Source organism: Taudactylus pleione, unplaced genomic scaffold (assembly GCF_031769625.1).
Source record: "Taudactylus pleione unplaced genomic scaffold, aTauple2 ptg000016l, whole genome shotgun sequence".
NCBI lineage: Eukaryota > Metazoa > Chordata > Amphibia > Anura > Myobatrachidae > Taudactylus > Taudactylus pleione.
In genome coordinates this window covers 34,144,405-34,163,646 of record NW_028284418.1, presented here as the reverse complement: position 1 = coordinate 34,163,646, position 19,242 = coordinate 34,144,405, and the positions used below count along the sequence as shown (strand labels likewise).

Genomic DNA, 19,242 nt, shown 5'->3' with positions numbered 1-19,242 from the left:
ACATAAGCAGCGTAACCAACATGTCCGGTTGCACGGTTGTATTAGGACCAGCTCATACAAGAGAATATGGTTTATGTGATCACTTAAGCTTAGTACACCTATACAATCTTCGTTTTGACGACTGTATAGGTGTGTATGCCGTAACTTTGCAGGAGCAGTAGCCGATAAACAGCTTACAATGCTCCTGCACAGGTCGGGATCGGGAGGTTGCATCTTATGGGCTGTTTAACATTTGTCGGCCGACCTCACGATACCAGAGAAGCCGCTGATGGAAATGGTGTGCACCCAGCTTAACACTTAGGTGTTCTCCATATCATGCACACAGACCATGAAAGGAGAATTTTCTGCAGGCTAGGTGCCATAAATCAAAATATCAATAAACACTGGTCTTAAAAAAACAAGACCCCTAATATAATAATGAATACAAAGGTAAATAAAGCAAAACTCTATTTTAAACACACAGCAATATATACAAATCGTATTTTTCCTAATCACTGCGGTTTGGGTGGGATTGCCAGTAATGATTTGTTACAACTTGAAACCAACCCCAACATGCAATAGCACGAGAGAAGATTCTCCTGGGCTCAGCCATTACAGGCATCCATCGAGTGCGCTGGCAAAATGCAAGTAAGACTTTCTATATTATTTTATCTGAACTCCACCCAAAAACTACTACTGAGCATTTTGACAATCTGTGCTTCTTTCACAGAGTTTGAAGAAAAAAAAACAAAAAACTCTGAAAATGTGGAAACGCACAGTGGGACTAAATAAAGAGATTGCACCTCAACGCCGTAACATCACATTAAAAAGGATTAAATATAATTTATTCCAGATCTCCATCTCACCCTTTGGCATGAGAATGAGAGCACATCTGTAAGTAATCTGTCTAACAGAGGGACTATTATCTTTCACCCACCTGAAGAAACATTTCAACCTTCTCTTTAAAGATTTTTACAAGAACTGGAAAATAAGACATTGAGGCCCGTATTCAATTAGAGGCGAAAAGCCAAGATCAGCAAAAAGTTTGCGCCTGTTTCTGAAGTATTGCCCTATTCAATTCCAGGACGTTTTCGACTAGGCGAAAATTCCATAGACAAAAACAGGCATAAAAAAAAGTTTCTCCACCCAAAAGGCAGGAGAAAAGATGTGCAGAATCCCTATTTTTGAGTAAAAAATTGGGGATTTGGTTCAGAACCTTTTGGGTGGAGGTGCCCAAAAGGTTAATTAGCAAAAAAAAATTAAAAATTAAAAATTTCTAAATACCCCCTAAAAAAGCCATGTAATTTTTGCGGTGAAATGCAAAAAGTGTTTGAAAATTGGGTTAAAGTAATGGGACAGGTATTTTGGGGTGCTATATGAATGGGACAAGTGCGTATTTTTAACATTTATTTATTCTGCACTTTACAAACCCCAACATACACTAGTATCCATTTACATGTACCCCCAAATTAACTACAGCAATTATTTTTCATAAAAGACATTGCTTAATATAATTTTTCCACACTTATGCAAATATGCATATAACAGCCCTCTGACTCAAAATAAGATCCCTAATTACTTTAATATGGCTAATAATAGACTTCGATACTAACTAAACTTACAAAAGCTCAAGAGAAAAGGTGGCATAAATTTTTGGTAAGAGTTATACCTAGAAGAGGTACAAAAATCATTGTCACGTTAGGTGGGAAGACGCACTACACAAACCCATGAACAGTACATATTTGAAACTAACTTTAAATTGGACTCCACAAGTTAAGCCAGAATATCCTGTACTGCACTGGGATGAACTACAGAGATGGCTTCTCAGATATAAAGATTGAAAGAATATCTTCTAATGCCTCAAATTCAGTACAGGTGAGAGGAAAGACCATGCAGGTGAGAGTAAGGATTGTGCAAGTGAGATGAAGGACACCTGCCAGTAGGACCTTAAGCTGATAATGTTCTATCTACTCCCATAAGACATACTGCTCTCCAAAGCTTCTCGCTTGTCAGAGAGACAGCAGTAATGGAAGATTTGGCTTCAAATAATTAAAAATGCAAAACATGTTATTCAAGCAAGTGGAACAAAAATATATTTTTTTTCTGTATCCTTCTGGTTATGTAAGAGAGGAATTTAAATGATAAAGAGGGGCCCATAATCCTCCCAGTACAGCACAAATTACACCCATAGACAGCTTACATCAACTGATCATAACCCTGTGGGAGCTCACATGCAACAGGAACTGATCAGGGGCTAACTTTTTTTTCTATAAATTTGTATAATTATCCCTACATAGCCAACATATACCTATGGCGAAGTGTACCTACAGCCATGGAGAAAAGTTCTGAGAATGACACAAGTATTGGTTTTCACAAAGTTTGCTGCTTCAGCGTTTTTAGACCTTTTGGTCAGATGTTACTAAGGTATACTGAAGTAAAATTACAAGCATTTCCTAAGTGTGAAAGGCTTTTGTTTACAATTACATTAAGTTTATGCAAAGAGTCAATATTTTGACCCTTCTTTTTCAAGAACTCTGCAATTCACCCTGGTATGCTGTCAATTAACTTCTGGGCCACATTGTCAGAATTTGTGGGTTGTGCGTTTGTCCACCCGCCTCTTGAGGATTGACCACAAGCTCTCTATTAGGATTAAGGTCTGGGGAGTTTCCTGGCCATGGACCCAAAATTTCGATGTTTTGTTCCTCGAGCCACTTAGTTATCACTTTTGTCTTATGGCAAGGTGCTCCATCATGCTGGAAAAGGCACTGTTCATCACCAAACTGTTCTTGAATGGTTGGGAGAAGTTGCTCTTAGAGGATGTTTTGGTACCATTCTTTATTCATGGCTGTATTCTTCGGCACAATTGTGAGTGAGCCCACTCTCTTGGCTGAAAAGCAACCCCACACATGGATGGTCTCAAAATGCTTTACTGTTGGCATGACACAGGACTGATGGCAGCACTCACCCTTCCTTCTCTGGACAAGTGTTTTCCAGATTCCCCAAACAATCTGAAAGGGGATTCAGAAGAGAAAATAACTTTACCCCAGTCCTTAGCAGTCCAATCCCTGTACCTTTTGCAGAATATCAGTCTGTCCCTGATGTTTTTCTTGGAGAGAATTGGCTTCTTTGCTGCCCTTCTTGACACCAGGCCATCCTCCAAAAGTCTTCACCTCACTGTGCGTGAAGATGCACTCACACCAGCCTGCTGCCATTCCTGAGCAAGCTCTGAGCTGGTGGTGCCCCGATCCCGCAGCTGAATCAACTTGCTGGACGTTCTTGGGTGCCCTGAAGCCTTCTTCACAACTAACCGCTCTCCTTGAAGTTCTTGATGATCCGATAAATTATTGATTTAGATGCAATCTTACTAGCAGCAATATCCTTGCCTGTGAAGATCTTTTTGCGCAAAGCAATGATGACTGCAGGTGTTTCCTTGCAGGTAATCATGGTTAACAGTGGGAGAACAATGATTTCAAGCTCCGCCCTCCTTTTAAAGCTTTTAGTCTGTTATTCTAACTCAACCTGTATATCAGAGTGATCTCCAGCCTTGTCCTAGTCAACACTCTCACCTGTGTTAACGAGAGAATCACTGACTGACAGCTGAATGATGTCAGCTGGCCCTTTTGTGGCAGGGCTAATATTCAGTGGAAATGTTTTTGGGATTAAGTTCATTGTCATGGCAAAGAGGGACTCTGCAATTAATTGCATTTCATCTGATCACTCTTCATGACAGTCTATATGCAAATTGCCATCATAAAAACTGAAGCAGCAGAATTTGTGAAAACCAATACTTGTCATTCTCAAAACTTTTGGCCATGGCTGTACATTCGGAGGGATGGAAGTAGACTATCCAAATGATAGTCTGCGGGCCATATGTGGCTCACCAATGGGGCTCTAGTGCTCTGTTATATGATTTATGGACAATTTTGTGAATCGCATTTTAAATAATTAAGTACTGTAGTTTCATTCAAGCACAGATTTTACTGTGTGCTATATTTACAGTGTGGGGAGTGTGCCCAAAGAGGGTATTGCTTTTCATGGTGTGCCCTGAAGGTAGTGGGGACACTGACTCTTCCAGCACTGACAGTTATTGACCAGAGGGAATTCATTATTTAGTGTAAAAATAAAAAGAACAAAAAAACTATTTAATAGGGAATCTGTATTTTAGATGTTATTTGAAGAATGTATGTAAGGTGTGCCAAATAAGAAGCATAAGAAAAAAAATATTTGTTGTGCCATTTTAAACGGGTTGGGTATGGGAGACCGGAAGTCGTGATGACTGCTGTCAAAACACCGACAGCGGCATCCCGATGCTCAGAATCCCGACAGGGATAGGCAATAATCCTTAACCCTCCATCCCCTAACCTTCCCTACAGGGGCGTAACTACAACTTTGTGGGAAAATGCTGGTACTATGCCGGGTGCCTTCCACAGCAAAATTCAGAGCACTATTACTGAAATACAAAATCCCACAGGCGGCACTCCAGACTGGTAAATAACGTAACACTTAATACGGCATAAAGTGCAATGTTTCAACGCATTTATTAGCGTTTTTGTCAAGCCAAATATAAACAATGCTACAACTTACCAAGCTTTAAATAACAAGCATAACTTGTGTAAGCCCGACACCACTGGCTGCATCTGGTGTCGGAAACCGTCAATGCAGGAAGTGACGTCCTAGCCCCTCCGTTACCATAGTGATACATATACAACAATAAACATACAACACATACATTTAAAAAAAACTGTAAGCATGCATATATAAACGTGAAACAAATCGAATAGTTCACAGCATCTAGTGCTATGGTAACATAATAGTAGAATTTATACAATAAAATTACTTAATCTGAAAAACCAGAATAAGACTGGATACAAATAGCTGCAGCATAGAAAGGTGCAACTAGCTTAATACTCCCCTAGTAGAACAAGAATGCTGCATGGCTCACACTCAATATATAGATCTTAAATGTAAAACTCACAGGTGATAAATATTGATCAACGTGTATCACATAACTGGATCAAAAAACAGCCATCTAAGTGGTTAACCGAAACACTGTAACCCCAGTGTCTCATTCAACTCACGAGGGGACAAGGTGTCTAGCTTAATGATCCATCGTGTTTCAACCTGTAACAAATCTGTATGTGTGTGTAATGTGTATATATATATATATATATATATATATATATAATTGTACTTGTATTCAGATATATCCACACACACATATATATATATATATATATATATATATATATATATACACACACACACATATATATATATATTTATATATATATATATGTATATATGTGTATATATATATGTGTGTGTGTGTGTGTGGATATATCTGAATACAAGTACAAATATATATATATATATATATATATATACACACACATATATATACACATATATATATACACACACACACACACACACACACACACACACATACATACACATACATGTGACATGCATATTTATTTATTCACATTTTTAGAATGCTGATCAGCAGCAAGCAGGACTGAGCCTGCCTGATACCTCTCTAGAGGACCCGGCCTTCACGGAGCTCAGCTCACTGGTCTTGGAGTTTGGACAAGGCTGCTTCTCAGAACGGCGGGGACCGGTAAAGGGGCGGTACTTATGTGACATCATGCTTTGTGACGGCACACGGCACGGAGGAGACGCAGACACTGTGCATATGTAAGCACCGCGGTGCAGGAAAGGCTATAGATTCTTGTATAGATGCCTTCCACTGTGCCATCAGGGTCAGAGTAATAGATGCCGGTGGTTGATTCCCCGCGGCCAGGGCCGGCAACAGAAATCTTGGGGCCCAGCTACACCGATATCTCTGGGGCCCTCATCCCCTCTCCTCTCCCCCCTCAACCCCACCCCAGAAGGTGGCATTAATAAAAATGCGTGTGTGTGTGTGTGAGTATATATTTATTATCCACTCTAGCACTTCAAAGAAATGCTAATAAGGCACGGCACCACAGGGATTTTGTGAAAGATACCTATCTAATAAAAGGTGCAAAGGTCGATATTTTGGGATTATGCAGAACCCCGTCTCAAGACTAGCATACATCCATATAGATATATGTAGTGTTCGCTCTAGGAGCAGGGTGCTGATATTTTCATTTTGTATCGCTACAGTTACTGTAGCAAGACATCACCTTTGCACCCCCCTTTTGCCGTGCCTGCTCGTGGCTGAGAAGTGGCCGGGGGTGGGGAATAGTCTAAAAATAATTACATGCTTAATCCGGCCCTGGGTGCAGGGGTTGCTTGCTGGGCCGGCGGGCCCCCTAAGCCACCGGGCCCCATAGCAAGTGCACCCCCTGCACCCTCTATAGTTACGCCACTGCTTCCCTACCCCACACCTTAACCGTCCCAGTTAGTACATAAACCTCCCCCCTTAGTGCCTAAACCTAACCCTACCCCCTTCCGCCACTAACAGCTAACCTGACCCGCTATACTTATGATCGGGATGCTGGCTGTCGGGATTCCGGCGTCGGCGTCTAATCTGATGTCGACATTCCGGCGCCAGTGTTGTGTCAGGATTCCAGCGCCGGGATTTCGACTGCCGGCAGCCCGATTGTAGGTAAATTCACTACATCCCTTTTAAACCGCACTCTGCGGGAGGGGGATAGGTATTATAGAGGGATAGGTAGCGTTCTGCTCTCCAATGGTTTAAAACTACTTTTCACATAAAATGCATTTACTAAATTGAGTAGCGATATAAAATATGAATTGGCCTTTGAATAAGAACAAGTTGATGGTTCTTAAACAATATGAAATGGAACAATTGTTTGTTTGTTCCCAGGAAATTACAGCATAATTCTATTATATTCAGATGTTCAGTTCAGAGAAAAATGTCAGGGACTAAATGTTTTCTACCTGCATAAGATCCATATACAAATATCAAAATAAGACTGCAAGAGTCTGAAATAACACCAAATTTGCAGAACAGAATATGTTGACCAACAACCACCATAGGACCATTTAACTTGCATTTCAGTGAAAACTGGCACTCCACACCAGGTTACAAAAAAAACCTGATACAGGAGGTGCCAGTGAATGGACTAGACACACTTTTGCTGACCTCTGTTTCTTCTTTCAGACAGAGGGGCAGATTCAATTTGCTGCGGTAAAATCTTTGTTTACCACACCTATCGTGCAGTAAATTCACTTACTGTGTCTATGCACACTCCTGATTAACACAATTGCAAAAGGCTTATCCCAGAGTAGGCATGTTAATTATCGATGATGTTAGCTGCGTTAAGTGTGTGGGAAAATGGGAAAATCAACCTGTAACCCAAAAAAAAGTGTAAACGTTTCTTAATTAATTTAATTCATGGAATGGTGGCAAAAGGCAAAGTAATTGGGGCTCTTAAAGGGTTTTGAATGGCTGAATTTTGCATTTTTAATAACAATGAGAAAATGATAGAAAGCAAGCTTTTCTCACCAAACGAATTATATATTTGGGCTGCATAAAAATGCCTGTACGTAAATTTGTGTCATTTTTGGCACTTTTAAATAAAAAAAAAAACAAAACAAAAACCTGTAACCATAGGCGAAACCAGGGTCGTAACAAGCTATGGACAACTGTGGGTGGCACGGTCGCCAGCTCACGGCCCTTGCTTCTGGCTAGCTGTATGCCTGGATTGGTACCCTGCAGCCAGGACTGCTGCTGAAGCTACCAGCAGAGCGTCCTGTAGACACCCGGTCAGTGCTGCACTTACCGAAGCTGCTGGTCCCACCCCCTTTTTGCTCGACATCCCGCTCAGGTGCGGGGCTGGCTAGGGCGCAATTGTGCCTTGTTACAGCTCTGGTCAAAACTACAGGGTGGTCTGGGTGTGCATAGGACCACCCATTAACAAGGGCAGTATCATGAATGTTACGGTCCACCTGGCTGTGTAATTTATGTGGCCATTCAGGAGAGAGCAATGACGAAGGTTGGGGACTAAGCAGAGCTGCAGACTCCCTCCTGCCCCATCCTGGGCCGAACAGATTAGTTGACTTGGAAGACTTGTCTAGCACTGCTCTGCTGTGAGTATTCTAATGACATGTGTGCGGTGCAACCGGTCTAATGGTTTATAGGAGGATGAACATATCACACTAAAATGCTGTCCTCTGTGTATTGTACATATGGTACAAAGCTGCTAGGTGTAAGAGGAGACATCTGTAAATTGATCACTAAAATATTGTTGTAATTTTAAATTGGTTACTAGAATGTTTTCTGTGTTGTATACAGGTCACTAGATTGCTCTAGAAGTAGAAGACTGGATTTTGGGAATGAGGGTTAAGATTACGCAGTGCGCCCCAGATGGCTGCCTCGGATGGTTCACTCTTGGGCAGGATGATCCAAGTCCCGACATTTTCCCAACTTTTCACCTGCTTGGTGCTACGAGGAAAGTTGCGTTAAATACTATGGAGAGTTAATACGGGTGAATGAAATTGTGCGGCTAACTGGATAGCAAAAAATGTGCACAAGCCACGTTAAGTCACATTTAGTCGCGTTAACCCCAGTAGACGTGTTATCGCAGTTAACTCTGCCCCAGAGGGTGCGTTGTATAGAAATATTTGCAAATCTATCACAAGAATTTGGGGGGGGGGATGCACCAAACCTACTACAGAGGACAGGAAGAAGAGGTGCCCAATAGCATCCAATCAGCTTCTGGCTATAATTTTATAGAATGTACTCGATAAATGACCCCTAGAAGCCGATTGGTTGGTAGTGCCGTAATAGGCACCCTACTAACCAGAAGCAAGGGTGGTAAGGCCGCCCTCAGAGCCCTGCACTCTGCTTGCACACCCATGGTTATGTCCTTGTTAATTGCTATGGGCAACTTCTCCACCTCTCCTCTTTAGAAGTTTTGATGCATCTCTCCCTATATAATGCATCTTATGCGGTTATTGGAATGGATCCACTTACCCATAAATGAGCCTAAACTGCATATGAGACTAAAGAAGCAGCTCTCCGGGGGAAGGTTTCCACATTTGCTAAAAAAAGAAAGAAATATATGTCATTTAAATAGATGGAAATGGTTTGCTGCAATAGACAACACAAGCATGCATGTCACAGAAATAGGACAGCTATTCAGTCAGAAATACAGAGCACAGAACTGCAATTGGCTAATTATCCATATTACTGCAGGAAGAACACGAGGGTCTCATGTTTCAAAGTGCATTTTTACTGGCCCTTTAAAGCTGTTCAGGAGCACCAAAAAGGAGACGGAAGCAAGGAGGAAATCATGTAAACTATTAATGGTGGTAATCTGAAGCCCCCAATATTCTCTGTAATTACATTGTAATAATACCAATATCATGGATTTCAGAGGCTCTCTTTATATTAAAAAGATCACCACATGTTGCAAGTACACTTCTTTACTACTTAATTTCAACCACCTGCTGTAGACGGAGACTGATCCCATAAATGTGAGATACAAGTGGAAGCAGAACACATCATTCCTGGAGCCAGGCTGCACCAGCTCTGAATTAAATAAAATATGTATCGTCTTCAAACCTTTTAGCTGGGAGGATTTTTATAGCACAAGATTAACCTTTCACCTAGTTTCCAAGCAGCGGAGACAGGAAACCAAAGTGAGGCCCCCATGGCTCCAAATTTTACTTCAACACTTTCGCAATCCTTTAACAAGGTTCACATGAGATGATGTATTTATTTTTATATTGTAATGCTGGGCAAACCATACACTATACCAGTGGTTCTAAAACTCCGACCTCAGGACCCCACACAGGTCACCTAGCAGGTGCACAGATGTATTCATTACTCACTGACACATTTTAAAAGATCCACAGGTGGAGCCAATTATTTCACTTGTGATTCTGTGAGGAGACCTGGAAAACATGCACTGTTTGGGGTCCTGAGGACAGAGTTTGAGAACCTGTGCACTATACAATTACCTGGGTTATCCTCCTAATATCAGTGGACCTTGCAGATAATTGTGTATGCGCGCAACTAATCCAAAAACATGAATCGGTCAGGCATGCCGATTCGTCCAGCAGGTTTAAAGATGTTGCAGCTGCCACAGCCGACCGACATTTCCCCTCTTCCTTCACAGGGGAGTAACGGGGAAAGGCTCCTCCCCAGGGAGGAAGCCAAATATCAAAGCCAATATAATGTGCCATCCAAGACATGAGTTGCTAGCAATTCACTTAATGCATTGCATTATCGATGCGGTACATCCCGCCTGTCTTTGGGTACATAGCGCGGTTCATTACCACAGTATGTACCAAAAATATCACAAAGGACAGCTCTCTCGATAAGAGTGGTCCTTTGCGATGCTGCAGGACAAAGGGACTTCCGGGTTTAACACCCAGAAGTCCCTCTGTGCATGCGCAGAAGGAAATGGGCCGCGGGGGCTCATGGGAAGGATCCGATCGGATTGCAGGGAAACTTTGTGATGAGATAATTACTGCACTGTTACAGAGGAAAATGTACAAGGTTTTCCCTACTATACATTAGCCATCATGTGTATGAGTCCTAATGGTTTTTTAAACTATTAAAATATACTGTCAATTATTTTCTTTCAAAGTTAGCTATTACAGATTGGGAGCAAGTACTGTACCAATAACTATGTGCTACAATACATTAAGGAACTATAATCAGGGCCACATCAACAATGGGGCGGACGGAGCTCCAGGCCTTCAACTAAAAATAGGCCCATCACCATAGCAGCATAATGAGACCAGCAGTCAAGCTGGCCACACAACTGACCATAACTAAGTATTAAATTTGTATTTATAGTTAATTTCACAAAATCCTGCAATTTTTCTATTTTAATGTATTATGGAAACAGTGGGCTGATAGTGTAAGGGGTGTACACCCCACATGGTACTGGCTACATCCACATAGCACTAGCCACAGCTACTTCCCTTCTCAGTATAGACCCCGATCATTTTCAGCCCCAGGCCCATGTGGCCCTTTATCCGGCCCTGACAATAATAACCAACATGTATCTCTCCTGTATTTGAACCAAGACTATCTGACTGAATAAAATGGAGAGAATATGGTTCTCCAATCCTGTTTTAAAACCCCAAAATGTAAAATTATGCTTTAAAAATAATCAATTAAAAAAAAAATTATGTACAGCTGCAAACTAAAAAAAATGTAATAAAATTATATATAAAAAGAAAAAACAAAATATTGAATTGTGTTTCACACCATATACAGTTATAACAGGCTTCATAAGAGAAGGTAGAAGTAGAAAACTAAAATCACTAAAGCGAATGGATTGTGGACCAGACTGAGGAAATGTATTTTATCTTTTCTTTTCTTTTTTTTTTTTTTAAACATATCATCATCTGTTTCCAGGAAGGTACTGTAGGAGAGAACAGCATCTGTGTGCAAGCTAGAAGCAGCCACACTTACAGTATTGTTGTAATACCACTCACAGTGGACAGAGATAATCAACATAAGCGTAGCTTCAATTATAAATGGTAAGTATTACACATTTATGAGGGCTACGCCTGTCATCTTCTTCAAAACACCAGCATCCTTCTCTTTATAAGGAGTTATGCTGTCATAGGTCTGCTGCTACAAAATGATTGTTAGACTTAAAAGGGTGGGGAGGGGTAAGTGGATAGCGGCCATCAATTAAATATGTAGCGATGTAGCACAGTAGCAAGCATGAAACTTTAAACACAAGTGAGATGGTGCAAAAAGAAAGTAATGAAAGCAATGAAAAGTACTGAAAATACCAGCATTTCCTCATAAACTTGGACTTTGTTTATCTAAGGAACAGCTGAGTAATCTTACAATCAAAACAACAAATGGAACCCACCTCAAGGCCCGTCTATTAGTCATAACAATACAAGACGGGAGTAAAAACACCAGCGAGAGGCACTGCAGGGAGCGTGCAGGTGGGCATCAGACGTGGCAAGGGCTCAGAGAATACTATAGTCCGATAGGAAGGGAGACACCCACAACATCAGAGTCAAGACAAAGAGAACCAGGAGGGCCTGATTCAGAGACAGATGCTATTCTGATAATCCCGCAGTTGGGTGGTTATAGGTGGTCTGCGCATGTGTCAGAGTCACACTGCGCCTGTGCGATGATGGTCACAGAGAGGATTTAGTTGCAAAGTGAGTGACAAGCAGCGGAGGTAACAGAGGAGTGGCAGCTCAAACACAGGCATGTGGCGACCATTTTGGGTGTGTGCCATGTACTGTGATTGCAATCCCGTACGCAATCAAAATGGCTCCGGTGTCTCAGCACACATGGCCATTCTGTGAGACCATAGGGTTACTCAAAGGACAGTTGATTGTTGATGCTGCGTTTTTGGTTTGCAGTAGCGTGGATTTGTGAAGCCGCCAGTGGGCAACTCAATACAAATCTCGGCAGCTGCAACATTTGCATATCGTCGCACAGCCGCTGCGGCAGCATGAGCGTCTACCTCTGAATCAGGCCCTAAGTCAGCTGGAGATAGATGAGGAGAGCAAGGCAGGCTGCAGGCGAAGTAGATGGAGAGGAAATGGAGAAAAACAAACTGGGAGTGAGGCATGAGAGCAATGGTGCGATCATATTCAAGAAGGTATTTAAAAGGCTGGATGGAAAGAGATTGTGGAACAAGGACTGGAACACTGAAAGCAAATGACCATCCACAGTGGTCATACCGTAGCAAAATAATGAAAAAATAAATAAATACAAGTACACCAACATAGAGTCTAGTGGTAATTGCAGATGGTTGATTATGGGTAAATGTAGATTTGCCCTGGGTTTCCAAATACATGTAGATTCCTAGATGGCAATGTCAAGTGCTGCTCTTCACTACTGGAAAATGTTCTTTTGACAGAGCACAATTAACACTAAGTTTCCACAGGATACTGGTGTATGAGAAAACATGGTCTTGTTTTTTTTGGATTGGTAGGAAAAGTTATATTTAACAGACAAGTAATCAAACAAGTTTATACTCTTAGACTAAACCAGGTTTAATAGGGCACCTACATGTGGAAAATGTAATACAAGTATTCTAAAATCTCACCACTTTCATAAATATCCTCCCACACATCACCTTTCTTCATTTCCATTTCTAAAAAAAAAAAAACCCACAAAAATTTGAGCAGTCTATATTGACGGCTTGTTCTAGAAAGATAGGCTTCATTGAAATGAAACAACCCAAAAAACATTAAAAAGTCTACCATGCGTGGGCATGGGGCTATTACAGGGAAAGTTTAGACTTAGCCAGTTGTGATTTGTCTACCAACACACTGTGCATCCTACAACACTGGGGTCCACAATTTTTTCCCTACAGAGCACCCACTTACATTAACCTACTTATAGATCAACTATGTTAATAAATGCAAGAGTGTCACCTTATGTCAGTACAACCTATACTGTGTTTTCTTATGTGTTAATAATGACAAAATAATTGTTGGAAAATTTCTACTCACAATCAATTCTTTGCTGATGCAGTAAAATATTTATTTAGTGCCCAAACTAATAGGATGAATCTGTTGGAGTGAACATCTAAAAAAAAATTAAAAATCAATTATGTTGATACTTCCATTATATACACTAGGCCTAACATATTAAAACTCAAAATTATATTAAGGTGCACAAATACCTTTATACACTATGTAGACAATAGTGATTGGACACCCCTGCGCAAGTGAAATGCATACCATTGCACATGAGTTCCAAATGACCACTAACGTGGCAGTTTCAACAAAAACACTACGTAGGGTGGCCCATGCACTTGACGTTCTATGCAAACAACAAATGCTTTTTTATCAAGATGAAAGTGCCATCTGTTATGTTTCCAGGTCGACGCTGGAGTGGTATACAGAAATTTCGGTAACCAGGATAAACTGGCCAGCTCAGAGTCCAGATGTTAACCCCATTGAGATCGTATGGGACAAATTTATTGTCAGTGTCCAATCACTTCTGTCTACATAGTGTATTGAAGTTGCCTATTTATTATCTCTTTTGCCAAAAAAGGCTGTTCCTGCATGAATTTCTCACATTTAAAGAAATACTGCTGTCCCCAGTCCTATATGGGAATGGCAGTCTTGCCCCAATTAAAAAGCTCAGATAAGTTAGGCTTTTTGGAAATTCTCATCTTCAGGTGGTGTTAGCTGCACTTCCCTATGGATCTCTTTAGTTCCCTCCACAATTTCCAGCTCTCTATTCTGAATGTGTGAACATACAGATGTGTCCTCAATACGCCATGCAGCACGAGACACCTGGCGCAAGTGTGCGGTGCTGAGCGATGTAGCGTCTTTTCGCTCAAGTGAAGTGGTTTTAAAACCACTTCACAAGACTGCACTGATCAGATATGCAACTGATCCTGAAACTGTACAATGGTACTTGTTGTGAAAAACAAGTCACGGCCGCTGCATCGTAGCATTTCGTAGAAAGATTAAGGGCCTGATTCAGAGACGCACGCTATTTGCGTGCGCTCGCTCTGAATCAGAGCGTCCCTTTTGTTTAAAATTCCGGCCTCCAGGCCGCTCGCACAGCTGTGGGTGACCACCCACCGCTTGTGCGAGCGGCCTGGCAATGGTCGCGATTATCGGCATTGCAAGGAGACCCTTGTGGTAGAGTCTCAGCACTCGCAATGCCAAGTGGACTTCCAGCTCTAATAGATACACTACTGACATCATGAGTGATGTCAATAGGGCCGCCCACAAACGGCAGCCACCCCCCTCACCGACTACAAAACGGGGCGAGCTGTCGATCAACATCGACAGCCGCCCGTTTTGTTGCGAGCCCTGGAACGAATGATTGCTCACTCACTACGGGGCTTGCGCGTGCCGCGCGTGCGCACTGGCCCACCATCGACCCGCTTGTGAGCGCAATGCGCTCGAGAGAGGGTCTGAATCAGGCCCTAAGGCTCAGTCGCACATAGATATAGGAGTGTCATATGCCAAATTCATCAGTGCAGTCTTGTGAGGGGGTTTTGGTGTGTTGCAACTAAAAACAAATTTGAGCAAAAAGCCACGAAAAAGATGCTTGGCACAAGCAAAGTTGCATGGAACCTGGGGCACAGAGAAGTGCCGTTTGGCACGACTGAGGCATTAAAAACAACCATCCAGCGCTAATAGGACTAAATTTAAATATATAAACTCAAATTACCTGTGTGTTGCAAAAATTGTTGTATAAAGCAAAAAAATGTGCTAGTGACAACAATTACACACCTGTGAATCGGGTGTGTTGGACAGACAAAATATGTGAAGGAACCCCTGCTCTAATTAATATGCATAAGGGTTGATATGGATGAACTGACAATCACCACACTGCTATAATTATTTATAAATCTTTACTTATAATAAAATATAATATAACAATATCAAATTGACCGGTCAATATACAATGTAAAAGTCACCATATTATAGTGATACAATTCTTAGATACACTATCACAAAAATGTATTGTTGAGAGAGGTGAATCCAAAACATAAAAATACATAATATGCAATAGGTGTCTTATATTAAATGTCTCTCATAGATAGTCTCAATATAAGAGATAAAAAACAAAAAGCAAAAATCAATCATCCAGGTCACAGGGAAAATATTGTAATGTTTCACACTAAACGTGTGATCCCGCTGCAATGCTCTCACCAAAGCGCTGATCCTATGTAATATCAGACAGCCGGCTCCATATTATTAGGAATCCTGGGAGGCATCTAATGTACAGCTCCGTTTAAGTAGATGAAATAATGTCTATTTCCAGGTAAGTAAAGCCAGGTAATTGCCGGAGGAGGCTGCGTCCATGGAGAGACCGTGAATGAGCGGCTTACCTGATGGTGCAGTAAAGGTGCTTCAGCCGCGTCTCAATCCAAGCCTCTACTCCGACTGCCAGCAAACGTCCTCCAGGGTCGCTGAAATCCACCTCCCCCAACCTACACTTACCCGGGCTGTGCTATCTTTATGCACCATGTCAACTTTTCTTGGGAGCTCATTGTTCGGATAATTTTATTTATTAACGCAGCATATTCCGTTGCGCTTTACAAATGGAAACATTAATAGAACAACACTGGGTAGTAACAGACAGACATATAAGGGCCATGCTCGCAAGCTTACAATCTATAGGGAAATAGGTGTTGATACACAAGGATAGGTGCTACATATTGCAAATTGATCCAGACTGATTGCAGATGTTATTGGTGAGCTGTATGATTAAGTCACACAGGAAAGTTGGCCTAGGGTTAGAAGGATGTGAAATTGAAGAAATAGAAAATGTGATAATATGTGTATACTGTAGGAAGGGAGTTAGATAGGGAAGCTATGAAGGTTATGTGGGCGATTCTGGAAGCTTGTCTGAAGAGGTGAATTTTCAGGTTACGCTTAAATGTTTGGAGACTAGCGGAAAGTCTTATTGTGTATGGGAGGGCATTCCACAGAGCGGGTGCAGCCCCAAAATAGTCTTGTAACGGTGTATGGTGAGAAGTAATGCGTAAGGATGAGAGATGCAGATCTTGTGCAGGGTGGAGACATCAGGTTGGAAGGTATTTGGAGATAAGTGAAGAGATGTATGTTGGTGTGGTTTGGTTAATAGCTTTATGTGTGAGTAAGTATTTTATATTGAATACGTTAGAAGACCGGTAACCAATGGAGGGACTGACTGAGTGGATCAGCAGACATTGAACGTTTTGCAAGAAAGATCAGTCTCATAGCTGCATTCAAAATGGATTGTAGCGACAAAAGTCTGTTTTTGGGAAGACCAGTAAGGAGACTATTGCTATAGTCAATGCGGGAAATGAAATCTCTTCTATGCCCTCTTCCTATTAAAGCCTGTCATGACGTTTTACATATACTGGTCCCTATAAAACCTATTTCACAGACTTCCCTGACTGGATACTTGAACAGAGAAGCATATTCTGCAAGAACCATGACATAACTTAATATTTTTAATTTTGATTTTAGGGCTGCATATAATATGATTTCAGGCCAATTGGCCAATATTGCAGCACAAATGTTGCCACCATAAAGAGGCAGTAATATAGAATATCAGTTAGGTTCTGATAAGTTACTGAACACATGAATGTTACTAGTAGCCGGTTTACACAAGAAAACTTGAGCTGCATAGTGGCCCTTTTATGTCATGCACTGGGAAGGAGGACGTTAATACTTGTGACATTCTCTGCCAAACCGACAGAATTGTCCCCACCGGTCTGAGCCTTTCAGTAGCAAGGAAAAATAATCTGCTTTCTCATGAGCCTGTCTTTTCAGCACCCTTGATTTAACAAGCGATATTTCAATGTGTATTCCCATAGAAAAAAGGATCCTTTGCTTGAGCTGGATGTCAGTGGCTAAATAAGGAAGGACTACACCATCAGGTCTGTGGTGGGAACAGCAAACAGAGGGACAGCTCACGCAGCAAATGGAAAGGATATTAATATAGTCTGCTCAGAGTTCAATGGGAAACACAAACCTACTTTTATGAAGACAACTTCAAAACTACTGATGAATGTTTCCACGGGAATTAAAAAATATATTAAAGAGACCCCTAAGTGTAGCAAACATTAGAAAACAATCAGGCATATCATTTATTACAGGCCTCTAAGAAATTAGTAAATGATTCCAGACAAAATAGACTTTCTAACTACTAAGGGCAGAATGGCAAATCTCACTACACCTCTGACTCTTGGAAAATAAAACTTATTTTCCAAACACTAGGAGTTATTCCAGTGATTCTGGAGAAGCAGGGTTTTCATAATAGGTGCTGCTTATTAAGGCCCTCGGGGTCCTGCCACTTCAATGACGAAGGCAGTGATTATCATGGAAGTACAGAATATGTTATCAATACAGGCATAGTAAGCAAGAATAATAATAATAATAATAATAAAAAAAAAAAAAAAAAAAAAAGACTTCTAACCACAAATTAGTAACATATTCCCTTAGAGTTTTAGACCCATGCCAATTATTTTTGAAGTATTTAAGTAATAACACACACACAAAAGGCGCAAGTCCTCACTCACCACTAATGCAAAATAAATCTCAGTTCTTAATGTGTCATAATGCACATGGGAAATTATTCTGGTTTTGTATTGTAATGGGGAAAGAAACAAACAATAAAACAAACAATCACCACAATACATAAAAGCCAACCTAACTGCTCATTACACTGCCGCCGAACGTCTATCACCTGGACTGACCGAAACACCAATTAGATACTAAGGGGTCTATTTACGAAGCAGTATTAGGTGACAGAGTGAAAAGTGATAAGAAAGTGATAAGGTGCCAGCCAATCGGCTCCCAACTGTCATCTCACAGGCTGTGTTTGGGAGCTGATTGGCTGGCACCTTATCACTTTTCACTCTGTCTCCTAACATTGCTTAGTAAATAGACCACTCGGTTTTTGAGAGAAAAAAACCTTGTGAATGGTTAACCACTTCTAATTGGCCAACAGTTAAGGGAAGTCTCAATAGCAATCATCTAGCAGCGGTGTTGGCTATGCAGAAGACATTCCCATTTCATTTATGACAAGCAAAGAAGATTTCGGAGACTATTTTATATTGTTATTTAAGTTTTATATAAGTTTTATTCAGTTAAGCTGTATTTAAAAATCTGTGAGGGTTTTTTGGTATTCCTGTGGAACAAAATGTTGAAGCATGCACTGGCGGCCATTGAGTGAAAGTGCATGCTTAAGCTTGTGGTTTAACAAATCATGGCATGCCCGTCCAATCAATAGCTGCCAGTGCATGTTGGAAAATGTATATTTACTATACCTAGCAGTAGTTCCCCAATAGGTTAGGCAAAAAAGGCTCTTATGTGCACCCAACTTTCCTACTTGTTAAGCCGTGGTCTCTTCAGGAGCAATCCAGCGAGTGGACACTTGCTTTGAATTAGGTGAAGCTTTGGACATGAGAAGTGGAACTTTAGATGCAAAAAGGTGTGTTTCTTTTTGTGTGAGCAAAATATTCCACATGTCGCACCAAACTCTACCAGCCACTTAATAAAACCAGAGTGGTCTAGTATTTGCTTGCAGACAGTATAAACACAACGAGAGATCCAGCCATCAGAATAAAGCAGCCAAGACTAGACTGCACAGCAAGTGTGAACTTTAATGTTTGTGTATATATGAAACTTATTTTCATAAATAAACCTATACATACTTCATACCTGGGTGGCTATGTTCATGCAGGCATGAATGGATTATACTACCATACACAGGTTTAAACCGGCACACAGCTGGCTGTAATATAATTTCCTTACATACAAATACAGCCATAGGCTATAGAGAATGTTATGAAGCAAACAATGGTTTTGAAAAAAGTAAACTTCTGCCTGCAGATCTGAGGACAAGGA

At 41.1% G+C, this 19,242-nt stretch overlaps 1 protein-coding gene across 1 annotated transcript in view; it reads right to left on the bottom strand.

The window, feature by feature from the left end:
* LOC148541929 (transmembrane protein 150A-like) overlaps positions 1-19,242 on the bottom strand; it is a 178,576-nt gene that overhangs the window by 75,392 nt on the left and 83,942 nt on the right. The window contains exon 4 of the mRNA XM_088473540.1: positions 8,906-8,973. Coding sequence (XP_088329666.1) covers positions 8,906-8,973 — 68 coding nt within the window. The remainder of the gene's footprint in view (positions 1-8,905; positions 8,974-19,242) is intronic.